The sequence below is a fragment of the Vulpes lagopus genome, chromosome 2, assembly GCF_018345385.1.
Source record: "Vulpes lagopus strain Blue_001 chromosome 2, ASM1834538v1, whole genome shotgun sequence".
NCBI lineage: Eukaryota > Metazoa > Chordata > Mammalia > Carnivora > Canidae > Vulpes > Vulpes lagopus.
Genome location: NC_054825.1, coordinates 144,426,922 through 144,446,248, shown reverse-complemented (window position 1 = coordinate 144,446,248; position 19,327 = coordinate 144,426,922). Strand labels below are relative to the sequence as shown.

Below are 19,327 nucleotides of genomic sequence, written 5' to 3'. Positions count from 1 at the left end.
TGACCCATCATAAAGATTTGATTATTTCTAATAAACAACTTATAAATTAGTTCAATTGCCTAAGCAGCAGTATTGGAAGAGTATCCTTTACTTCCCTCCTGTCATCATATCTCCAACCCTGTGGCCAATAAATCCCTCCCCAGCCCCTTGGCCTGATGCATCAGTCAACATCCCAGTCTGTATGTGATCTCTGCCATTCTTTGCCTTTCTCTTGTTTGTGTCTGCTTTAATATCTTCAGAACATTGTTTTAAAAGATGAAGAAAGGGAATGATGTTAGCAAGAATGGTAGAATAAGGACTTCAGACAATCCTGTCACTGTAAAAGCCATGAAAACAGTCAACAGTTGTGAAAATCAACTTTTTAAGAACTGGAAATCAGGGGATCCCTGGGTGGCGCAGCGGTTTAGCGCCTGCCTTTGGCCCAGGGTGCCATCCTGGAGACCCGGGATCGAATCCCACGTCGGGCTCCCGGTGCATGGAGCCTGCTTCTCCCTCTGCCTGTGTCTCTGCTTCTCTCTCTCTCACTGTGTGCCTATCATAAATAAATAAAAAATTAAAAAAAAAAAAAAAGAACTGGAAATCACTCAAAGACTTGCAACATTGGGAGTTTATATATTACATGGATCAATGGAATAGAATTGAAAGTTGAGAAATAAATCCTGTGTCTATGCTCTATTGATTTTCAACAAAGATGCCAAGACAAGTTAATGGGCAAACATGAACTCAAAATAGATCAAAGACCTAAATGTAATAGCTAAAACTATAAAACTCTTACAAGAAAACATAGCTATAAACCTTTATGACCTTAAATTAGACAAGAGTTTCTTAGCTATGACATCAAAAGCACATACAACCAAAGCAAAAATAGGAAATTGGACTTTATCAAAATTAAAGACTTGTTTTTCAAAAGATACCATCAAGAAAGTGAAAAGACAGCCAGCTCATGGAATGGGGAAAAATATTTGCAAATCATGTATCTGATAAGATCTAGGATATACAATCTCTTATATTTTAACAATAGAAAGAGAAATAACCTAATTTTTTTTAATGAGCAAAGGACTTGAACAGACGTTTCTTCAAAGATGATGTGCTGGGGTACCTGGGTGGCTCAGTCGGTTAAGCATCCAACTCTTGATTTCAGCTCAGGTCATGATCTCAGGGTTGTAAGATCAAGCCCCATACCCAGCTCTGTACTGGGCGTGCAGTCTGCTTGAGATTCTCTCTCTCCCTCTCCCCCTGAACCACTCTTAAAAAAAAAAAAATAATGTGTAAATGGCCAATAAGCACATGAAAGGATGCTCTGCATCATTCATCATTAGAGCAAGGCAAATCAAAAGCACAATTAGATACTACTTCACATCTACTAAGATGGCTGTAAAAACAAAAGATGGACAGTGACAAATGGTGAACATGTGGAGAAATGTCATTCTTCCCTAGTGGACGTGTAAATGGTGTTGCCGTTTTAGAAAACAGCTTGGCAGTTCCTCACAAAGATAACCTAGAATTATTATGTGACCTAGTAGTTCCCCTCCTATATACCTAGAAGAATTGAAACTTACATTACATAAAAAGTTGTACAATACTGTTCATAGTAGCATTATTCAAAATAGCCAACAAGTAGAAAAAACTCACATGTCCATCAAGTGATGAGTGGATGAATTGTGGTATATCCATAAAATAATATTCCATAAAATGGAATATTATTCAGCCTCAAAAAAGAATGAAATTTTAATAAATGCTACAATGTGGTGAACTTCAACAACATTATGCTAAGTGAAAGAAGTGTCACAAAAGGCCACATGTTATATGATTCCATTTGTCTGAAATTTCCAGAAAAGGGGAGTAGACAGAAAGTGGATCTGTGGTTCCCAGAGGCTAGCAGAAGGGAAAAAATGGAGATGGGATTTCTCTTTCAAGTGATGAAAAGATTCTGGAGATAGTGGTGATGGTTGCAGAATTTTGTGAGTACACTAAAAACTACTGAATTGTATTAAAAAGGTGAATTTCATTGTTTATAAATTATGTTCCAGATGCCAATGTCTTTCAGATAGATTAAATGACATATATTCTCAGCCCTTTGGCTACGATAAAGTGTAGAATAAATGAAATATTTACCACACAAAGAAGACCTCGTTAACTCAGTAGTAAAATGATTCTTTTTATTATTTTTTTATTTTTTATTTTTATTTTTTAAAGATTTTATTTATTTATTCATAGAGACAGAGAGAGAGAGAGAGGCAGAGACACAGGCAGAGGGAGAAGCAGGCATCATACAGAGATGACGTGGGACTTGATCCAGGGTCTCCAGGATCATGCTCCAGGCTGCAGGCGGCGCTAAACTGCTGCACCGCCAGGGCTGCCCTGATTCTTTTTTTAATAAACTAAGAAGAAACAAAAACATTATCAATTTGTTCTAGAATAGCAATTTTATTAGTGATAGTTCAGGGAGGGGCACCATCCCTGATAATTAATATCTACCTCATTATTTCTTCATTTTCTAAAACTTCTTCAAAACTTACCACGTTCCTTCTAGTCCAATTTAGCTCTAACATGACTGCGGAATATACTCTGATACTGAAGCCACAAGCAAGGCTAAAACAAATAGTTTCAACTCAAGTTCTAACTCAAATTGATTGGTAGTGGCTACATGGAACACTGTTTAGAAGAATTCTGAGGCTATATTCAGACAAGGCAGGAAAAAAAGTAGTAATTAATTAAGAAAATCTGCCTTGAGCTTGACAGTGTTAGTGGAGGTGGGCAGCGCTTGGGCTAGTTCTTTGATCTGGGAAAATGTATTATTCTGCAAAATCAGGGAGCTAAATCTGGATGGATTATAATGCAGCTAATAGGCACACTCACACAGCATGACCTGAAAATAAATTTGAAGTCTTCAGTTTATGTGAAAAATCCCAATATTTTGAAATAGCCAACACTTATGGCTGAGGTATCAAGATCTCTCAATAAATAGCACCAACTTTCATACCGTATACTATGGAGATATTTTAAGTAAGACATTTTTATAGTATGGGCTCTCCAAGGTTCTTTTTTTTTTTTTAAAAGATTTATTTATTCATGATAGACATAGAGAGAGAGAGAGAAAGAGGCAGAGACACAGGCAGAGGGAGAAGCAGGCTCCATGCCGGGAGCCCGACGTAGGACTCGATCCTGGGACTCCAGGATCAGGCCCTGGGCCAAAGGCAGGCGCTAAACCGCTGAGCCACCCAGGGATCCCCACTCTCCAAGGTTCTTATTAATATGACAGTATTAGCATATGCTTATAATCAAATCTGATATAGTGAGAGATTATGTCAAGAGAGATTTTTTTAAGTTTTTATTTAAATTCCAGTTAGTTGACCTACAGTGCAATGTTAGTGTCACGTGTACAACAGAGTGATTCAACACTTTCATACATCAGCCAGTGCTCATCACAGCAAGTGCCCTCCTTCATCCCCTTCACCTATTTCCCCCATTCTCCCCAGGCACCTCCTCTCTGGTAACCCTCAGTGTGTTCTCTGTAGTTAAGAGTCTTTTTTTTTTTTTTTTTTTTTTTGCCTCCTTTTTCCCCTTTGCTCATTTGTTTGGTTTCTTAAATTCTGCATTGAGTGCAATCATGTGTTTGTCTTTCTCTGATTTATTTCATTTAGCATGATACTCTCTAGCTCCAAGGGAGATTTTTCGATGGCATTCACAGAAAAATCAAGATAATCACCAGTAGATGGACTCTGAGCCTCCTGCAGCACACATTTTATTTAATTTTGAGTTTTACCTCCAAGTGGAACTGACTCCTCCCTCCTTTATATGCTACAGTAGCCAGCCCTTCCTTTGATAGATAGGTATCTAAGGGGAGCACCTGGGTGGCTCAGTCAGTTAAACATCCAAATCTTGATTTTGGCTCAGGTCATGATCTCCGGGTCATGGGATCAAGCCTCACATCAGGCTTGGGGCTCAGCAGGAGTCTGCTTGAGATTCTCTCCCCCTCTTCTTCAGTCCCTCCCCCCTCTCTAAAATAAGTAAATAAGTCTTTTAAAAAATAGGTATCTAAATAATGAGTCCTGTTTCTCTGGCAGATATTGTAAATATTTGCTTCTCAAATGTGGTCCCCAGACCAGCAGCATCAGCATCACCCAAAACTTCTGAGAATTGCAGTCTGTTAAGAATGCAGCATCACCCAGACCTACATGATGGCAGCTCAAGGGTGGCCCCAGCAATCTGTTTGAACAGGCCCTCCAGGTCCCTATGGGCTCAAGTTTGAGAGCCCTTCTGTTTCCTTCTAGAACTCGGAAAAGAAGTGGAGAGTGGGAGAATTGAGGCTGTAGGGTAGCAGGTTGGCATGGGATGTGAAACTCCACCAGACACAGTGAGGAGTTTGTTTCTTTCCTTTGGTTACCCCACGTGCCAACTCTACTTCCTCAAAAAGGGTTTGAAGTGGTCTCAGGAGCTCCCTTAGTTGCCATGCCCAACCCACTACCAGCCTGCTTAGAGTCACTTCTTTGGGGACAGTAGTGGAGAACGGGAAATGAAGATGGCACTTACACATTCCCTCATGTCACAGAGAAGCTGCCATTTCTGTTTAAAAAAGAGTTGGCCTCAAGAGCCAATTTCTTGTGCTTCAAAATCCAGCTAGTGAAATCCATGTGAAGTGCTTAGAACAGCACCTGGTTCACAATGGGAGTTCACTCTGTGCAGGGAGTAATGGTGTTGGTGGCCATGACACCCCCCAGGGGTGCCTGGGTTGGCATCTAGAAGCCTGGATGGGTGGTCGCTATATTGAAAGCCTGCCCGTGGAGACAGATGTCAATCTCAAAACCCCTTGCGGGCCAGTGAGGCTCCCTGAAGACAGCGCCCTAACTGTGAAGCTGGTCATCAGCTGAGCCTCCATTGACCCATCCATACTCATTGCAAAGCCCAGGGTCCTGACTGGGGTTGATGTTTAGGGCAATGAACATGGAAGGAGGGGCTGAGGAAGATCAAGCAAAGCAAAGAGGAATTTCGGAGCCCTTCTAGTAGAAGTTTGGTGTTGAGGGGAGCCTAAAATGCAAGGGGTGGGGAGGTGGTCCTAGGATGGAAGCAGCAGGTGAGATGGCAGCCACAAATGTGGGAACCTCTGAGCATGGCATGAGAATGCAGGTCCCAGGCAGATCAGGTCACTGCCACAGGAAGCCACTGACCAGAGTCAGATTTGGAAGGCTCAGGTTACAGTTCTTGTTTGTAATCCATTTTTTTCCGGTTTTTCATAGCCATTTTTTTTTTTTAACATCCTGGTGCAGCCAGCAGAGCACCACGTATCAGTGTCAGGAAAAACTAGGGGGGGTGGTTGTTGTCAGGAGGAGGAAAGAGGAGCAAAAAGAGCAAGGAAAGGAGGAGGAGGGGGTGGGGGAGATTGGGGGAAAAGGAAGGAGAGGGAAACAGAGGAAGGGGGGGTGTAGAGCAGAGGGAAGTGATGAGCGGCCTGTCCTCCATGTGTTGCATGTACTTTTTCCATTTAGTTATCAGGACTATGGAATTTCCTTGTGGAAGAGTCTAGGGAAGGAGACTCTTACTCCTAATTTTAAAAATCAGCTGACAGTGAACTTTGTCTGAATAGGCCCCAAGATCCGAGGCAACCAAATAAATTCAATCTACTATAATGATGCAGATTAGATGCAGATCAAATCATTGGGCATGAGGGGAGCTGTGGAAGAAGATGGAGTCCATCAAGGTATTCTAATTCCAGCAGAGGCATGCTGCTCCTCTGGGTTCCGAAGTTCTCAAGCTCTCACACCTGTGGGGATGGGGAAGATAAATGCAGCAAGCTAAATGGGCCTGGCATGAGATGATAATAGGCAACAGACACTTGGCTTCAGTGTCAGGAGGTAACAGGGAGTAGTGGGGATGATGGCAAAATGGAGCCCCATGCCACCCTCTGAAGAGGCAGCACTCCTTAGCTGCAGCCTATTATTGTCCTGTATTGTGTGACCATGGTCTCAGTGTGGTGGGACCTTCTAATTTTTTGCAAGAGGGCAGAGATCCCGTGTTCAGGCAACATTCAGTAGGCCATTGAAATGTATCTGCAGGCTGAATCTGCCCTTTGCTTCACTGGACCACTGTTGTGTATTTCCTTGAGTTTCGAACAGCCCATCAATCTTTTCCTGGTGCTCCTTTCTCTTTCCAGGCCACTACATTTATGTGGACACCTCCTTTGCCAAGCAGGGGGAAAAAGCCGTGCTGCTAAGCTCTGATCTACAGGCTGAGGAATGGAGCTGCCTCCGGCTGGTCTACCAGATAACTGCATCTTCAAGGTCTCCATCAGACACCAGCCGGCTGAACCTCTATGTGAGATTTGAAGATGAAAGCTTTGATCGCTTGCTTTGGTCAGCGAAGGAACCTTCAGACAGCTGGCTCATAGCCAGCTTGGATTTACAAAACAGTTCCAAGAAATTCAAGGTAGGTAGAATTTAGGTGCCCAGCTTATCACGTAGCTTTATGCTACTCTGAGGTTGGATGAAAATTTCTGCCACTGAAGGTAGTTATCTTCTATGTTAGGAGGTGCTGCTTTACAAGAGATGTGTCCCAGAAGAATATTAGTAATCAATGATTAGTAAGTTAATATTTTGTTTATTCTTTAGAAAGGCTTCTTCCCAGATTCTGTTCTTGTCTGTTTAAGCGGGACTTCTGTGAGAATCTAAACCAACCTCCTCGATGGAAGTTTAGTTTCTAATGGGCTTTAGGGAGCATTTTCATTTCTAGTCATTTTGTTTCATCTTTCTCATGTGTGTGTGGTATCTTTCTAATGTTTTGTTTGCTACAAATTTTGAACAAATCATTTAGTATGGTTAAAGGAAAAACGAAGATACTTTGAAGAGGGAAAGATATGTGAAGGATATGTTCGGATTCCTTTTCAAAGGTGAAGGTTGTTCCATCTGAAGTGTTGGAAAAGGAAGATAGACAATGTGACATAAAGCTGAGTGTTGTTTGGAGCAGGCAAGGAGGATGGGAGCCCGACTTACTTGGCCAGACATGAAGTGTGATATTCAGTGAGACTGTGCTGTAGAGGACAGGATAGGGCCTTCATGAAAACTTTCTCCATTCCTAATTCCCTTTTCAACTCCCTATCCCATCTCTCTCCCTCAGAAAGTGTTGAAATGCTGTCTTCTCCTCTCCCACTGCCACTTGCAGCCCCTCACATCAGGCAGGACAGATGATTGAGGGAAGGAGCAGTGAGGTCTGAGCTCTCTAGTTTACTCAGTCTGCCTAGCCATAGGCCACATCCTAAGTCTACCAGTGTCGTTGCCAAAGATTGAGCTGAAGTCACAGAAAGAAGAGCAAATACTTTCAGAAATGGGACCCAGAGTGAACCACAACAGTGGCTGAACTTCATCTCACAAATTGTCATGCTCCTCTCTGTTCCTTATGCAAAATTTTCATGTTTTTTTTTAAACAATGCAGATACTACAAATTAATTTATGAGCCTCTTACATCTCATGGGGAACTTCCCACTGCTGGTCATATTATGCTCCCTGCTCTTCCCTTCCTCCAACAGCTTTCCCTGCTGAAGACTCTGCCCTGAGTCCCTCACCGTTCTCAGAATGGATTTCCCCAAGAGCACTGGGTGTCCTCTCCATCCACAGCCACATGGTGCTACCAACAAGCACTAGAGAAGGGGGTGGTTGGGATAACAGTAGAAGACAGTTTACTCTAAGCTTTTACTGGACACCTCACTCACCTTGTACACACACACACACACACACACACATTCTTTTAATAAAACCCACTGTGAGATTGGTACCCAGTAGCAATTAGCTGAGACAAGCAATCTCGCTCTGCCTTGAATTGCCGAACAGCTCCTGACCAGTCTCTGAAATACTGAGCCAAGGAACAACGGTGCTGGAAGCCTAACTCCCTTCTTCCTCATGTGTCGTGCAGATTTTAATAGAAGGTGTGCTAGGACAGGGAAGCACGGCCAGCATCGCGCTCTTTGAAATCAAGATGACAACTGGCTACTGTATTGGTAAGTGGGTTTCATTTTCATTGTACCAGAAGGTGAATTGTGAATCTTCTTCTAAAATCTGTTGCCAGAGGGAATCGAATCAATCCTAAAGGGCAAGCTGTTTTATAGCAGTCAGTGCATAATGCAGAGTAGCTTAGATGCTGCTTCACTTGAATGGTGTCCCGTCACTCCTGTGGACGGCGGATGAAGGCTCGCTGGGATCTGCCTGGACTGGCTGCATTAACGAAGGGAAAGTAGATGCAGCAACTGTAACCTGACTTGCTGCCTGAACCTCAACACATTCTGATAAAAATAATTTCCGGCTTGCTGTGAGCTCAGCTTCTGCCAGAAAAGCAGGCATCATATTGCCTTTCTTCCTCATTGCACTCCATTTCTCTCCTACATACCTTTACCCCGTCTTTGTGTCCCCAGCGTGGCTTGGATGCCCCTGGAGCAGGGCTGCCTGGATGCCTCTTCCATGCCGGCTGCTCACCTTCTATTTGTCTGCCATTGGCACTATTTCCTTAGAAAACGAAGACGGGCCCCCATGGAGGAGGCCAGGCCAGGCAGTGGGGGTACAGGGGGAGGAAGACAGGAGATCAGACAGGCCTGAACATCAGAGATGCCTTTGAGCTGGGCTTTCAGGAAGGAGCAGGATTCAGTGAAGTGCAGGTTCAGGGGAAGAGGGGAGGTGCTCTCTGTGGGATGTCCCCAGTGTGGAGGAGGCCCAGAGCTTGCTCACCCACAGGCCAGAAGCCAGGAGGGTGTTTGAAGTGCGAATCAGGACCGCCAAGGGAGTCCTAGGGAAGTCCCTGGATCCCAGCTGGGCTGTGGAGTGTGGATGGTTCTGTGGTCAGCAAGTGCTCCAGGTCAGCAGAGGATGGGCCCCTGCCTGCATCCTTACATGGTGACTCTGGGGGCCCTGTGGCAAATGACTAAGAAACAAGAAAATACACCGTAGAGGAAATCCCCCAGGAAGTGGTTGTAACCTTACAAACAGGGCCTGAATGGGGAAAAGGTGGGAGATTTGAGAGATTTTTCAACAGTGACAGCCCTTGGAGTTTGACCAACTGTGGAGAGGAAGAGGAAGGGAGAGTCAGAGAATTCTGAATAAAAAAGAGCCTTTGCTGATCCCCTCTCAACTCTGTGTTTTGGCCTTCCAACTCTATGTTTTGGCCTTCCAAGATACTAAGGCAAGTGGAAGAAAACATGGGAATGTGACCATGTTCTGAAGGTACAGTGGGGTTAGACCGCTGCGCCCCCTGGTAGTGCCCTCGCTTACCTCCTGGGGGCTGGTGTGGATCCCAGAGTACACTCACCAGATGGACACCCCTGGTGCAGCAGCACCTGCTGGCCCTCAGCTCCCTGCGCCCTGCAGCCTCTCTTTCTCCACTTGCAAAATAGATATAAAATGCTTCCCTCATAGGAATAACATGGGAGCTGTTGGGATCATAGGTCTAAAGGTGACTGGCACGGTGCCGGGCACTTTAAAAATGTAAATTTCCTCTCTTCAAATCACTCAATGGCTTCTGTTTTTTTTTTTTTTTAAGGAAAAAAAAATAAAAATAAAAAGCAAAAGGAGTGCCAATACTTTCATCTTGTTGAGTAGCTTGATCCCATAATCCCTTCCCGTTTCTTTCTGTGCGCTCTCTGCTTGTTTGCTCATCTGTAAAATGAGGTTAATAATAGTACCTACCTCATGGGACTGTTTTGAGGATTAAATAAGTTAATTCAGTTAAAGTGCTTAGAATAGAACCTGGCATATTAAGGACTGTTTTGCTTTCTATTTTATTCTTCAGCAGCCCTGGGCACGGAATGTTGGGTATTGCTTGGCAGACGCTGCAGTGAAAAAGTTGCAGATAAAAATCTTAACATTTTTCAGTGATTGCTAATGTAAAAACCCATTGATAGCTATATCAATCAGGGTCCGGGCAGGAAAGTGGAAACAGGGTGCATCCCACCTAATTTGAAGAAGACTCATTAGGGGCTGCAGAGGTGAGGGTAGGTAAAGGAAACCAGCAAAAGCTTATGTGGCAATTCAGAACTGGTAAGAGTGGTGATTTGTCAGACTTTAGGGCAAGGCAGGGCGGGTGGGGGTGGGGGGTACTACCGGAGCCTGGAGCCAGTGGCTGTGTGGTGAGGGCTACTTGATAGGACCTGTGTCCTTGGAAGAGGGACACAACCAACCCATGGCAGCCTGACAGGGAGGGAACTAGAGAAATGAACACCACCAGCCTCATTCTTCTCTTACTTTCCATTGGTCAAATCCAACAGGAAGGCAAAAGGCAGGGGAGACCATTGGTACAGTCCATATAAGTCTACCTCTGGAGGGCAGAGCAGGGTGAGAAAAGGTGGAGGTGGGGTCTGAAGGGGGTAATGGGAGATGACGAGGGCAATCATACTTCATATTTTTAGTTGATGAGTATGGGGGTCCTTGGTTTGTGAGCTTCTTATTCCCACTAAACAAGCCTGAGAAAAATTTATCTGTGCAAACATGTCAGTGCAACTAAAAGTGTGTGTATGGGCGGGGGAGGTAGGTGAAGTGTCTCTATTTTCTCTTCTCCACTCAGTCGCTGCAGAAGAACCCAGAGCCTAGGATATGCCTGCCCTGCCTTTCTGACTGTTTGTTGTTAATAAGAAAAGCAGGGGCTTTTAACACCTAAGAAACATGTCCTTTTGCCCTGGGTATCTTGTCTACCATCAGGAGAGAAGGGGATGGGGAAGTATGCTACCAGAAGGGTGGCAGATACAATTTCTGGAGCTAAGCGGATAGTCCCAAATAGGGCTTTAAAGCAGAGGGTGCTGATACACCAAGCACTAACCACATGCCCAGCACTGTGTTGGGAATGGCCACACTTACAACCATCCTGTGTGGTGGGAGTGTTCCCCTCATTTCATAAATGAAGGAACAGAAGCTGAGAGAGGTCATGCTACAAGCCACGTGGCTGGTAAGTGGAAGGGCCATAATACAAAGAAGCAACAATGACTTAAAATTTCCATTATTGTCCAGGGATCCTGGTACAAAGCTTCCAGTGATCAAAGGGAATGAGAAACATATCTGAATTTGGAAGAGCAAACTCTGTAGTGGGTCAGGGTATACCGAGGGGTGACCATGTCTCCACAAAATGTGTTTCTTTTTCTCTTCTGCCAGAATGCGACTTTGAAGAAAATCATCTCTGTGGCTTTGTGAACCGCTGGAACCCCAACGTGAACTGGTTTGTCGGAGGAGGAAACATTCGGAACTCCCCTTCCATTCTCCCGCAGGATCACACTTTCAAGAGTGAACTGGGTGAGCTGGCGACAGATGGTGTCCTTTTCCCAGGAGAAGTGTTTTCGTCCCTACATTGACCTAACTGTGGCCCTGTCCACAGAAAAAGGAGAAGGGAGGAGGGGCCAGGAGTCCTGGTGGAAGAGCAGGAAAAGTGGGCTGTGAGATTGAGACAACCTGTGGACGGGAGCTCTGTAACTAAGGGGAAGGCCTCCCGGTTAAAGGCTTTTCTTCACCTGTGACCTGGCCTTGCTCTTTACACATTTCCCTATTATAGTTTACTTTCTTATCTACTTGTTGTTCTATGTTTCTTATCCCTAAAGGCAAGTCTGGAATAATCCTAGATTGTTTTTCACTAAAAATAGATTGAGTGATGGGAACAAGTCCTTATGAACTTCCCAAGTGGCCCTGAGGTGAGTCTCAATTCCCAGTGATGAATCCTGAAAGCAACAGGGCCACCTAGTGGCCAAGTGGGCTGGACTGTGCAGGAAAATGGAGAGGAGAGGTTCTTGGGGATAAGTTGTCTTTGAGGAGACCATCTCCACAGATGGGAGACGTGGGCGAGGGCTTACCTCCTAAGGATTGTGACAGCCCTCACCTGGACCCTGGGAGGCTTCATGAAAGTCAGGGTATCCCCACAATTACAAGATCTTACAGTCCTCAACCCTAAAGGCTTGTTGACTAGAGAAAAGATTCTCATGACCGACTTTTCATCAAGATCAAGAATAGGAATTTTGGTTCTGCCGCAAACAGTCCTTTTTTTTCTAGTTTGATCTGCTGCAGTGTAGATACTGAGGTCACCTGCTCAGTCTTAATAAATTGCTGACAATGACAGTGTGTCCCCATGCCTGAAGACATGACAAATTTTTATGGTTCTTTACATTGATTCTCATTCATGGTAGTTTCTTTTCATGTGAATACTTGTAACCTGGTCTCTAACTTTTTTTTTAAGTGCCCATCCTGTAGCTTATCTTGGCTCTGGACAGTCTCCATTCTGAGACTGCTCCTACCTCTTCTGTCTCCTTTATAGCCAGACTCTCACACTCAGTTTCCTAAAGGAGCCAGGCAGATGTTATAAAGTGAGTGACATGTGGGCTGGGTGAGGATTGTGGCAAATTAGGAAGCACAGATCCTGTACAAAGGGTACTCAGCTCTAATTAATTGCTATCATGTGAGAATGCGGGTCCAAAGGGCAGATCTTTTTATTTCATAAGATCACCAGGAAGGCAAGTATTTTATGTGAAATTTCCCCAATTTTTTGAAATTGGTAAATATTTTCTTTTTTTTAAAAGATGTCATTTATTTATTTGAGAGAGAAAGCATGAGCGGGGGGAGGGACAAAGGAAGAGGAAGAAGTAGGCTCCCCACTGAGCAGAGAGCCTGACATGGGGCTCAATCCCAGAACCCTAAGATCATGACCTGAGCCAAAGGCAGACGCTTAATCGACTGAACCACCCAGGTGCCCTGGTAAATATTTTCTTTAAAAACACAGCATGGGCCAAAAAAACACAACTTCAGGTCAGGCCCAGTTAGTCAACTTCTATTTTGCGGACTTTATTTTATCTGTTCCTTTTCTCTTTTCAACATGCCTAGGCTTCTTAAGTAATCATATATTAAAAGGTTGGAATCTCCTAGGACCACTTGTTTAAGACAAATTCAACATTGGATCTAGCATTTTCATTCATTTGACTCTGTATTGGGTCTGATTGGAAAAACGACAACTAGGCCCAGTTTCAAAGAATATACGTTCAAGAAAGGGAAAAAGAGGGATGTCTGGGTGGCTCGGTGGTTGAGCATCTCTCTTTAGCTCAGGGCATGATCCCAGAGTCCTGGGATCGAGTCCCACGTCAGGTTCCCTGCATGGAGCCTGCTTCTCCCTCTGCCTTTGTCTCTGCCTCTCTCTCTGTGTGTGTGTGTGTCTCTGTGTGTGTGTGTGTGTGTGTGTGTGTGTGTGTGTGTGTGTGTGTCTTATATAAATGAAATCTTTTAAAAAAAAAAAAAGGAAAAAGATTTCTATCATACATGGATGTAAGACAAGGTAGCATGTGTCAAGTGTTCTAAAGGTGGTCCCCCCACTTCCCTCATAAAAGGAAAGTGCAGGGTATTCAGAGATAAGAGAGATCACTTACTGCTTGGACATTCTAGAAGACATGATGAAAGAAGTCAACTGTGTTTGAGGAATGGATAGGACCTTGAGAGGCCGAGACAAGAGAGGGAGAGTGATGCATGGTAGCAATCATAGGGGTATCGGAGGAGAGATATGATTGGGAAAGTGGTGTAGGGGCAAATTCGCAAAGGCCTCAAATGCCAGGAAAGAGAACTTAACTTTATAATGTCGACAGTGGGAGACCATTGGAGGTCTTTGAGCAAGGAGAGATGCAGTCACAGCAATGTAGTTAGTTTAGTTAACCAGACAGTGTTTATCTCAGTAAATAGAGGACCAAACAGTAGAACAAGAGAACAAAAAACACTCTAGAAATTATTTCTTTAGATACATCTTAGGTCACTTACATAAATAATTGTGATTAGAAAACAAAACAAACAAACAAACAAAAAACCAAAACATTTTCACTTACTTCTTCTAAAAGAAAGGGCTAGCACTTTTGGAAATGACAAATGACTGGAATATATATATATATCTCCATATTTTGGCCCTGTGCACGCAGAGTCCAACTCCATTTGTGGCCATTGTAGGAGCCACGCTGTAAGTGTCATGTGGTGAGTGGGTGATAACCTAGCATGACAGATTAGTTCACCAATCTGGTTCATTCAAAACAACAAAATGTTGCCAACTCTTAAAAGCTTTGTTTCAAGGAATATGACAACTTACATAACTTTCTGCCACATCTTAAGAATTTAGTAAAGGAAATAGAGAGAATCTTGAAAGAGTAATACATTAAAATGTTATAACTCTTGATGTCATTAACATAGATGTCTGAACTTAAATATGGGGAAGTGTCAGAAAACTTCTCCCAAATCACTTAGTTCCAGAGTCAGATGCACTGAGTAACCGATATGATGACTTAATGACCACTTGTTCTATGCATCATTTTTCCTTTTTTTTTTTAAAGATTTTATTTATTTATTCATGAGAGACACACAGAGAGAGGCAGAGACATAAAGGAAAGGGAGAAGCAGACTCCCTGCGGGGAGCCCAACATGGGACTCGATCCCAGGACCGTGGGATCACGCCCTGAGCCGAAGGCAGATGCTCAACCACTGAGCCACCCAAGCGTCCCTTCTTTTTCCTTTTTTTAAAGGTGTTCTTTCTTAAATAATCTCTACACTCAACGTGGGGCTTGAACTCACAACCCTAAGATAAGGAGTTGGACGCTCCACCAACTGAGCCAGCCAGGCGCCCCATATCATTTTGCATCCTCAGTGATGATGAGGACCAGTTGGTTAGGGAGAACACATATTTCTTGGGAGAGGCAACGGATCTGTATCCTACTATCAGGTCATCCATTTGACTTTGTCACTTGAGTGTCATCCATCCTCTGAGGAGTGCATCATCCCTAGACTTTCCTCACTCTCATTTGTGACCATGGAACATTCCGACCTCAGCAGTGTCAATAAGGAACAGAGAAAGAGGACCAGGCTAGGAGTTCAACACTTATGCTCCAGACCCAGTTCTCCGAGTGCTGGATTGCTTTAAGCAGTCCTTCATCTTCTCAAGGTCTCCATTGGCCTATTTTCAAATGAAGAATTTGAATTCCATAATCTCTAAGATAGCTTTGAGTTCTAGTATTTTAGTCCTAATGCTGTACATCCAAATCTCCAAATTCACCACTCATCGTAACCAGGGGGAAAAATAAACTAGGGAAACCCTGAGCTGAAGAAAGCTACACAGACTTCTTTGTTTCAGGACTTCTTGGTGCCTTTAATACAGTTCTGTGTTAATGGGTATTATGGCATTTCTCAAATTATTCAAATACCAAAATACTCTGTAAGCATGCACAATGATGCATGACTAACAGAGCTGTGAAATAAATGATATGGGACCACAGAAAAGTGAAAGATTGCCTTGGTTTTGGGGGTTCAGGGAAAGCTTTCTAGAAGAAGTCATCTCAGAACTGGAATTTGGCTAGATGGATAAGAAGTACAGCATATGCAGAGGCGTACAGGCATGAGAGTGGATACTTTATTCAGTGATTGGAGAGCATTTGAAAGTTCTGGGATATGAGGTGATGGCAGAGTAACACCCAGACCTCAGTTATGCTCCTGCTCATGACAAGTCCGCAGCCTGGGTGCCTACGTTCTACTCATTTTCCCCTGACTCTCTGCTGTTTTTCTTGAACTGATGATCTCTTGAACTGATCACTGATGATCAGTTGTGGCCAGACAGCTGTCTCCTCACCTAAAATACACACACACACACACACACACACACACACACACATTCAGACCCCTCACACATGGGCTCCCATATAAGACTTTTTCCTATATACAGTGAGGCTAAAACAGATGAGTTCTAAAGATTCTCTGATATTTTCCTTGAAAAGCTCTCTGCCCATTGGACTCAGAGTTTTGGCCAGAATCACTATTGGGAGAACAAAAAATAATAATAATAATAACCTTCCAGTGCTTTAAATTAAGAGAGGGGGGTTGCCTTTCTAAGTACATTTGCCATCTACTGGGTGTATTGATTTTTCCTGAGCTCTATCAATTTGGGTGGCAAAGTAAAGATTAAATGGTTCAGATATCTGCCCACAGCAGCAGATTTTGCTCAAAAAAACTCATCTCATGTTCATTCATTTACTGGAAGCAGCTTATGCTTTCAGAGAAAAACCAGAGAAGTGAACAATGGGGGCAAGCGAAGCTGTGTGTCCGCTTAGACACTTCCGGGGTTGAGGGACACCTTCAGGAGGGCGCTGGCCTTTGTGTTGTAGAAGAAAGAAGAGTGAATGTGGTATCTGAAAAATGTGACACATATATGAGTTTTCCTCATTTGACCATGCATTTTTAACAGCCCCAAACCGTGAGTCCGATCTTTCAAATGGGCACTTGGTCTCCGAATGTCTGTCTCAGGGTGGAAATGGCTAAAATAATGCAGTCAGAACTCTCGTGAGACATCTTGGGAATGTTGGAGGGGATGGGATATTATCCTGCTTTTTTGTCATTCAATTCCGATTCATCATGAATGGATTTTTTTTCTTTGTTAATATTTTATGAAGTTGAAACAAAATCTTTCAGGAGGTAGCCTATTGGTAGCTCAGATCATTACTGTTTCCTACCTGCCTTAGCAAAAAAAGAAGGTAATTACTGGGCAAATAATGAGGGAAATCTGTTTCTTTGCTGAGATTTTAAAAATCGTATGCACGTAGGGTGCCACTCTGAGAGCTGAGCAAGGTTTCAAAACCTAAATTAAGGTCAGAGTGATTTTATTCCCTCCAAGATCCTGAGATGGATGGAGCATCTTTCTATAATTCATGGCCACCTTTTCTCCTTTCGGTTCAGACAGAGCTCAGGCATCCTCTTAACAGTGCTATGCATTTACTCTCTGCATTGATCCACTTGGTTCCTTGCATACGCTCTCAGCGGGGAAGCAGTTTTATTAATTTTCTCACCGTTACCTTTACACAGGCTCTGCTCATTCACCTTTCCCTGTCCTTGGATGACTTACCTTATCTTTCTGGACACTTTGAAGTATGAACTAACAGCCTCCTTCTCAAGGGTTTGGTTCAGCCCTGTCAAAACTCCAGCATCTCATCTGATTCAAATGTCCCCCCAGACTAAAACACGGTAGAGCCATAGAGAGAAAGCCATTGGCCTTTTTTCTTCATACTTCTTTTGCTTTTCCCTTCATGTTCTCCGACTCACTCTGCTGCTTCTGGCTCCTCCAGGGTAGGAGGAGGTGTGACAGTGGAACAGAAAAGGAAGGGATGGGGACAACAGATTTTATGTGACCAGTCCCATGGAAGCTGGAGTTCATGGCCTTTATACTGCATGTGGTCCTTTTGAGAAAAGTCCTTTCAAGACGATCTAGCCTACCTACCTTCTGAGCTGGCCACTTAGGCTAAGGAAAATCTCAAATCTTTGCCCGTGCCAAACTGGGAGGTACAGCTCACTGGCAACGTAATCCTTTCTCTCCATTCTACCCCCAGCGTCCCTATGGACGTCTTTTCTCTAGATGTATATGGTCAAGAGTCAGGAACTGTCTTCTGTGCCCCCACAAACCCCAGTTATCACTGATCAAGTTCTCCAGAGAACTCTGAGCTCCCTCCTCTTGAGGCCCAGGGCAATTGAAGAACTCAGGGATTTCTGCAAGCATGGGTCAGGGGGAGGTTGGATGGTGATTTCCCTCTCATAGAGGTTCCACTCTCTCTATGAGTGGTTCCATTAAGCCTCTTCTCTTGGATCAAGATAAGAAAGGGGAAGCAATCCCTTTCCTTTTCCTTGGGAGGTCAAAAGAAAACACATTGCAGGTTAGCTCTGGAACACCAGTCTTCAAAGAGACTGTCTACAATGTCTCTGATCCTTCTCATATCCTCAGGCTGGAAGGGAGAGATGGAATACATCTGGTGATGCCAGCTTAGATGCCAAGGCAGCCACAATGTAGCATATCCTACAGGGATAGTCTGGTACCAGACCACAGAATGGAGGTACTTGTCACCCATCGTTCTTGGCACTGAGGACTTAGCAGAGACTAGGAGACATCCCAGTTCATGTTCATTTATTACATTTATGTCATCTCTGAAAGCTATCTAAAAAGACTAGAGCCTGACTCTATTATACTAAACTTACCCAAACTCTTAGAACTAAAGATCCATGAAGATCAGTGTTGGATTCGTAGACAGGAAGAACAGGCATGGTGACCTCCCGTATTTAGGTGCTGTCTCCTCACAGTGGTAGCAGACCAGTGGGTTTTCCCAGCTGGCATATGCTTCCTCAGACCATGCTTTCCCCCTTCCCCAGGAGACAGCTTGTCCAGACAACATGACACGGATATAGACGTCTCACAACTGGAGCACAAATGTGGCCAACAAGGCCAAATCACAGCTGAGTCAGAGGATGCCTTAGCATTGGAGCCAAGCCGAGGGCAATTTTTGTGGAATGCTGGTTAGCCAGACTGTTTGAAAATAAAATTTCAGGAACTGCCCTCAAAGTTTTTTTTTCCCTAATTCAAGGGGAAAATGGCTACCTAAAAGGGGCCACTGGTTGCACATGAACCGTTGAGCTAACATGGGGACATGTTACTGCATACAGGGAAGCAAGTGTACATGCCCAGAAGGGGCCTTTAGCTGACATCGCCAAGATTTTGATATTTTGATACAATTGGAATTTTTTTTTTGTTTTTTTTTTCCCCCTAGGAGCTGTAGTCTCCCTGTATAATCTAGAATTAGGGAAGGATAGACTAGCTCTAAGTCTGAGTATGACAAGACTTTTTTTTTTTTTTAAATTACAAAAGGAAATTTATTTCAAAAGCATAAGGGAACATTTACATTTGAACAAGGTGATAACAGGTGTCTTGCAAAAGAAAAAAATTCATGGCATGAAGTTTTTCTTTCAAATTTTTGAAGCAAAAATAACCTTAAGTTGTTGTGCACTATTGCCTTAGGAAAGGTAAAGGGAACAATGAGGTGGTAAAGAAAGGAACACAGTCAACTCAGTATCAAACTTGAGAAAGTAAAGTCACTTCTGCTCACCTCTGAGTTTACAAATATGCTTTAAAAAAGAAATAGAGGAAAAGTTACATTTAATGTTCAAATTTATATAACTGTAGTCCCAATACAGTTTCTGTACTTGAAATGGCTTTAGGCCACGGCTGATGCCTCTGAGGTCCAGACTATCTGGTCACAGTTTTCAAATGGCAATTCCATGTTCCTGTGTCTGCTCAGATTCCAAGGGAGCTTAGGTTCAGCTCATACTCTTTTGGAATGTTTTAGAGATTATTTTTTTTTTTTTATTTTTTTTTATTTTATTTATGATAGTCATACAGAGAGAAAGAGAGAGAGGCAGAGACACAGGCAGAGGGAGAAGCAGGCTCCATGCACCGGGAGCCTGATGTGGGATTCGATCCCGGGTCTTCAGGATCGCGCCCTGGGCCAAAGGCAGGCGCCAAACCGCTGCGCCACCCAGGGATCCCCTGTTTT

General features: G+C 43.6%; 1 protein-coding gene across 2 annotated transcripts in view; it reads left to right on the top strand.

Annotated features, from left to right (window-relative positions):
- Positions 1 to 19,327, top strand: part of MAMDC2 (MAM domain containing 2) — a 149,596-nt gene that overhangs the window by 58,536 nt on the left and 71,733 nt on the right. For both annotated transcript variants that reach the window (XM_041745102.1, XM_041745103.1), the window contains exons 3-5: positions 6,152 to 6,423; positions 7,903 to 7,987; positions 11,118 to 11,255. In XM_041745102.1, the coding sequence (XP_041601036.1) occupies positions 6,152 to 6,423; positions 7,903 to 7,987; positions 11,118 to 11,255 (495 nt within the window). The remainder of the gene's footprint in view (positions 1 to 6,151; positions 6,424 to 7,902; positions 7,988 to 11,117; positions 11,256 to 19,327) is intronic.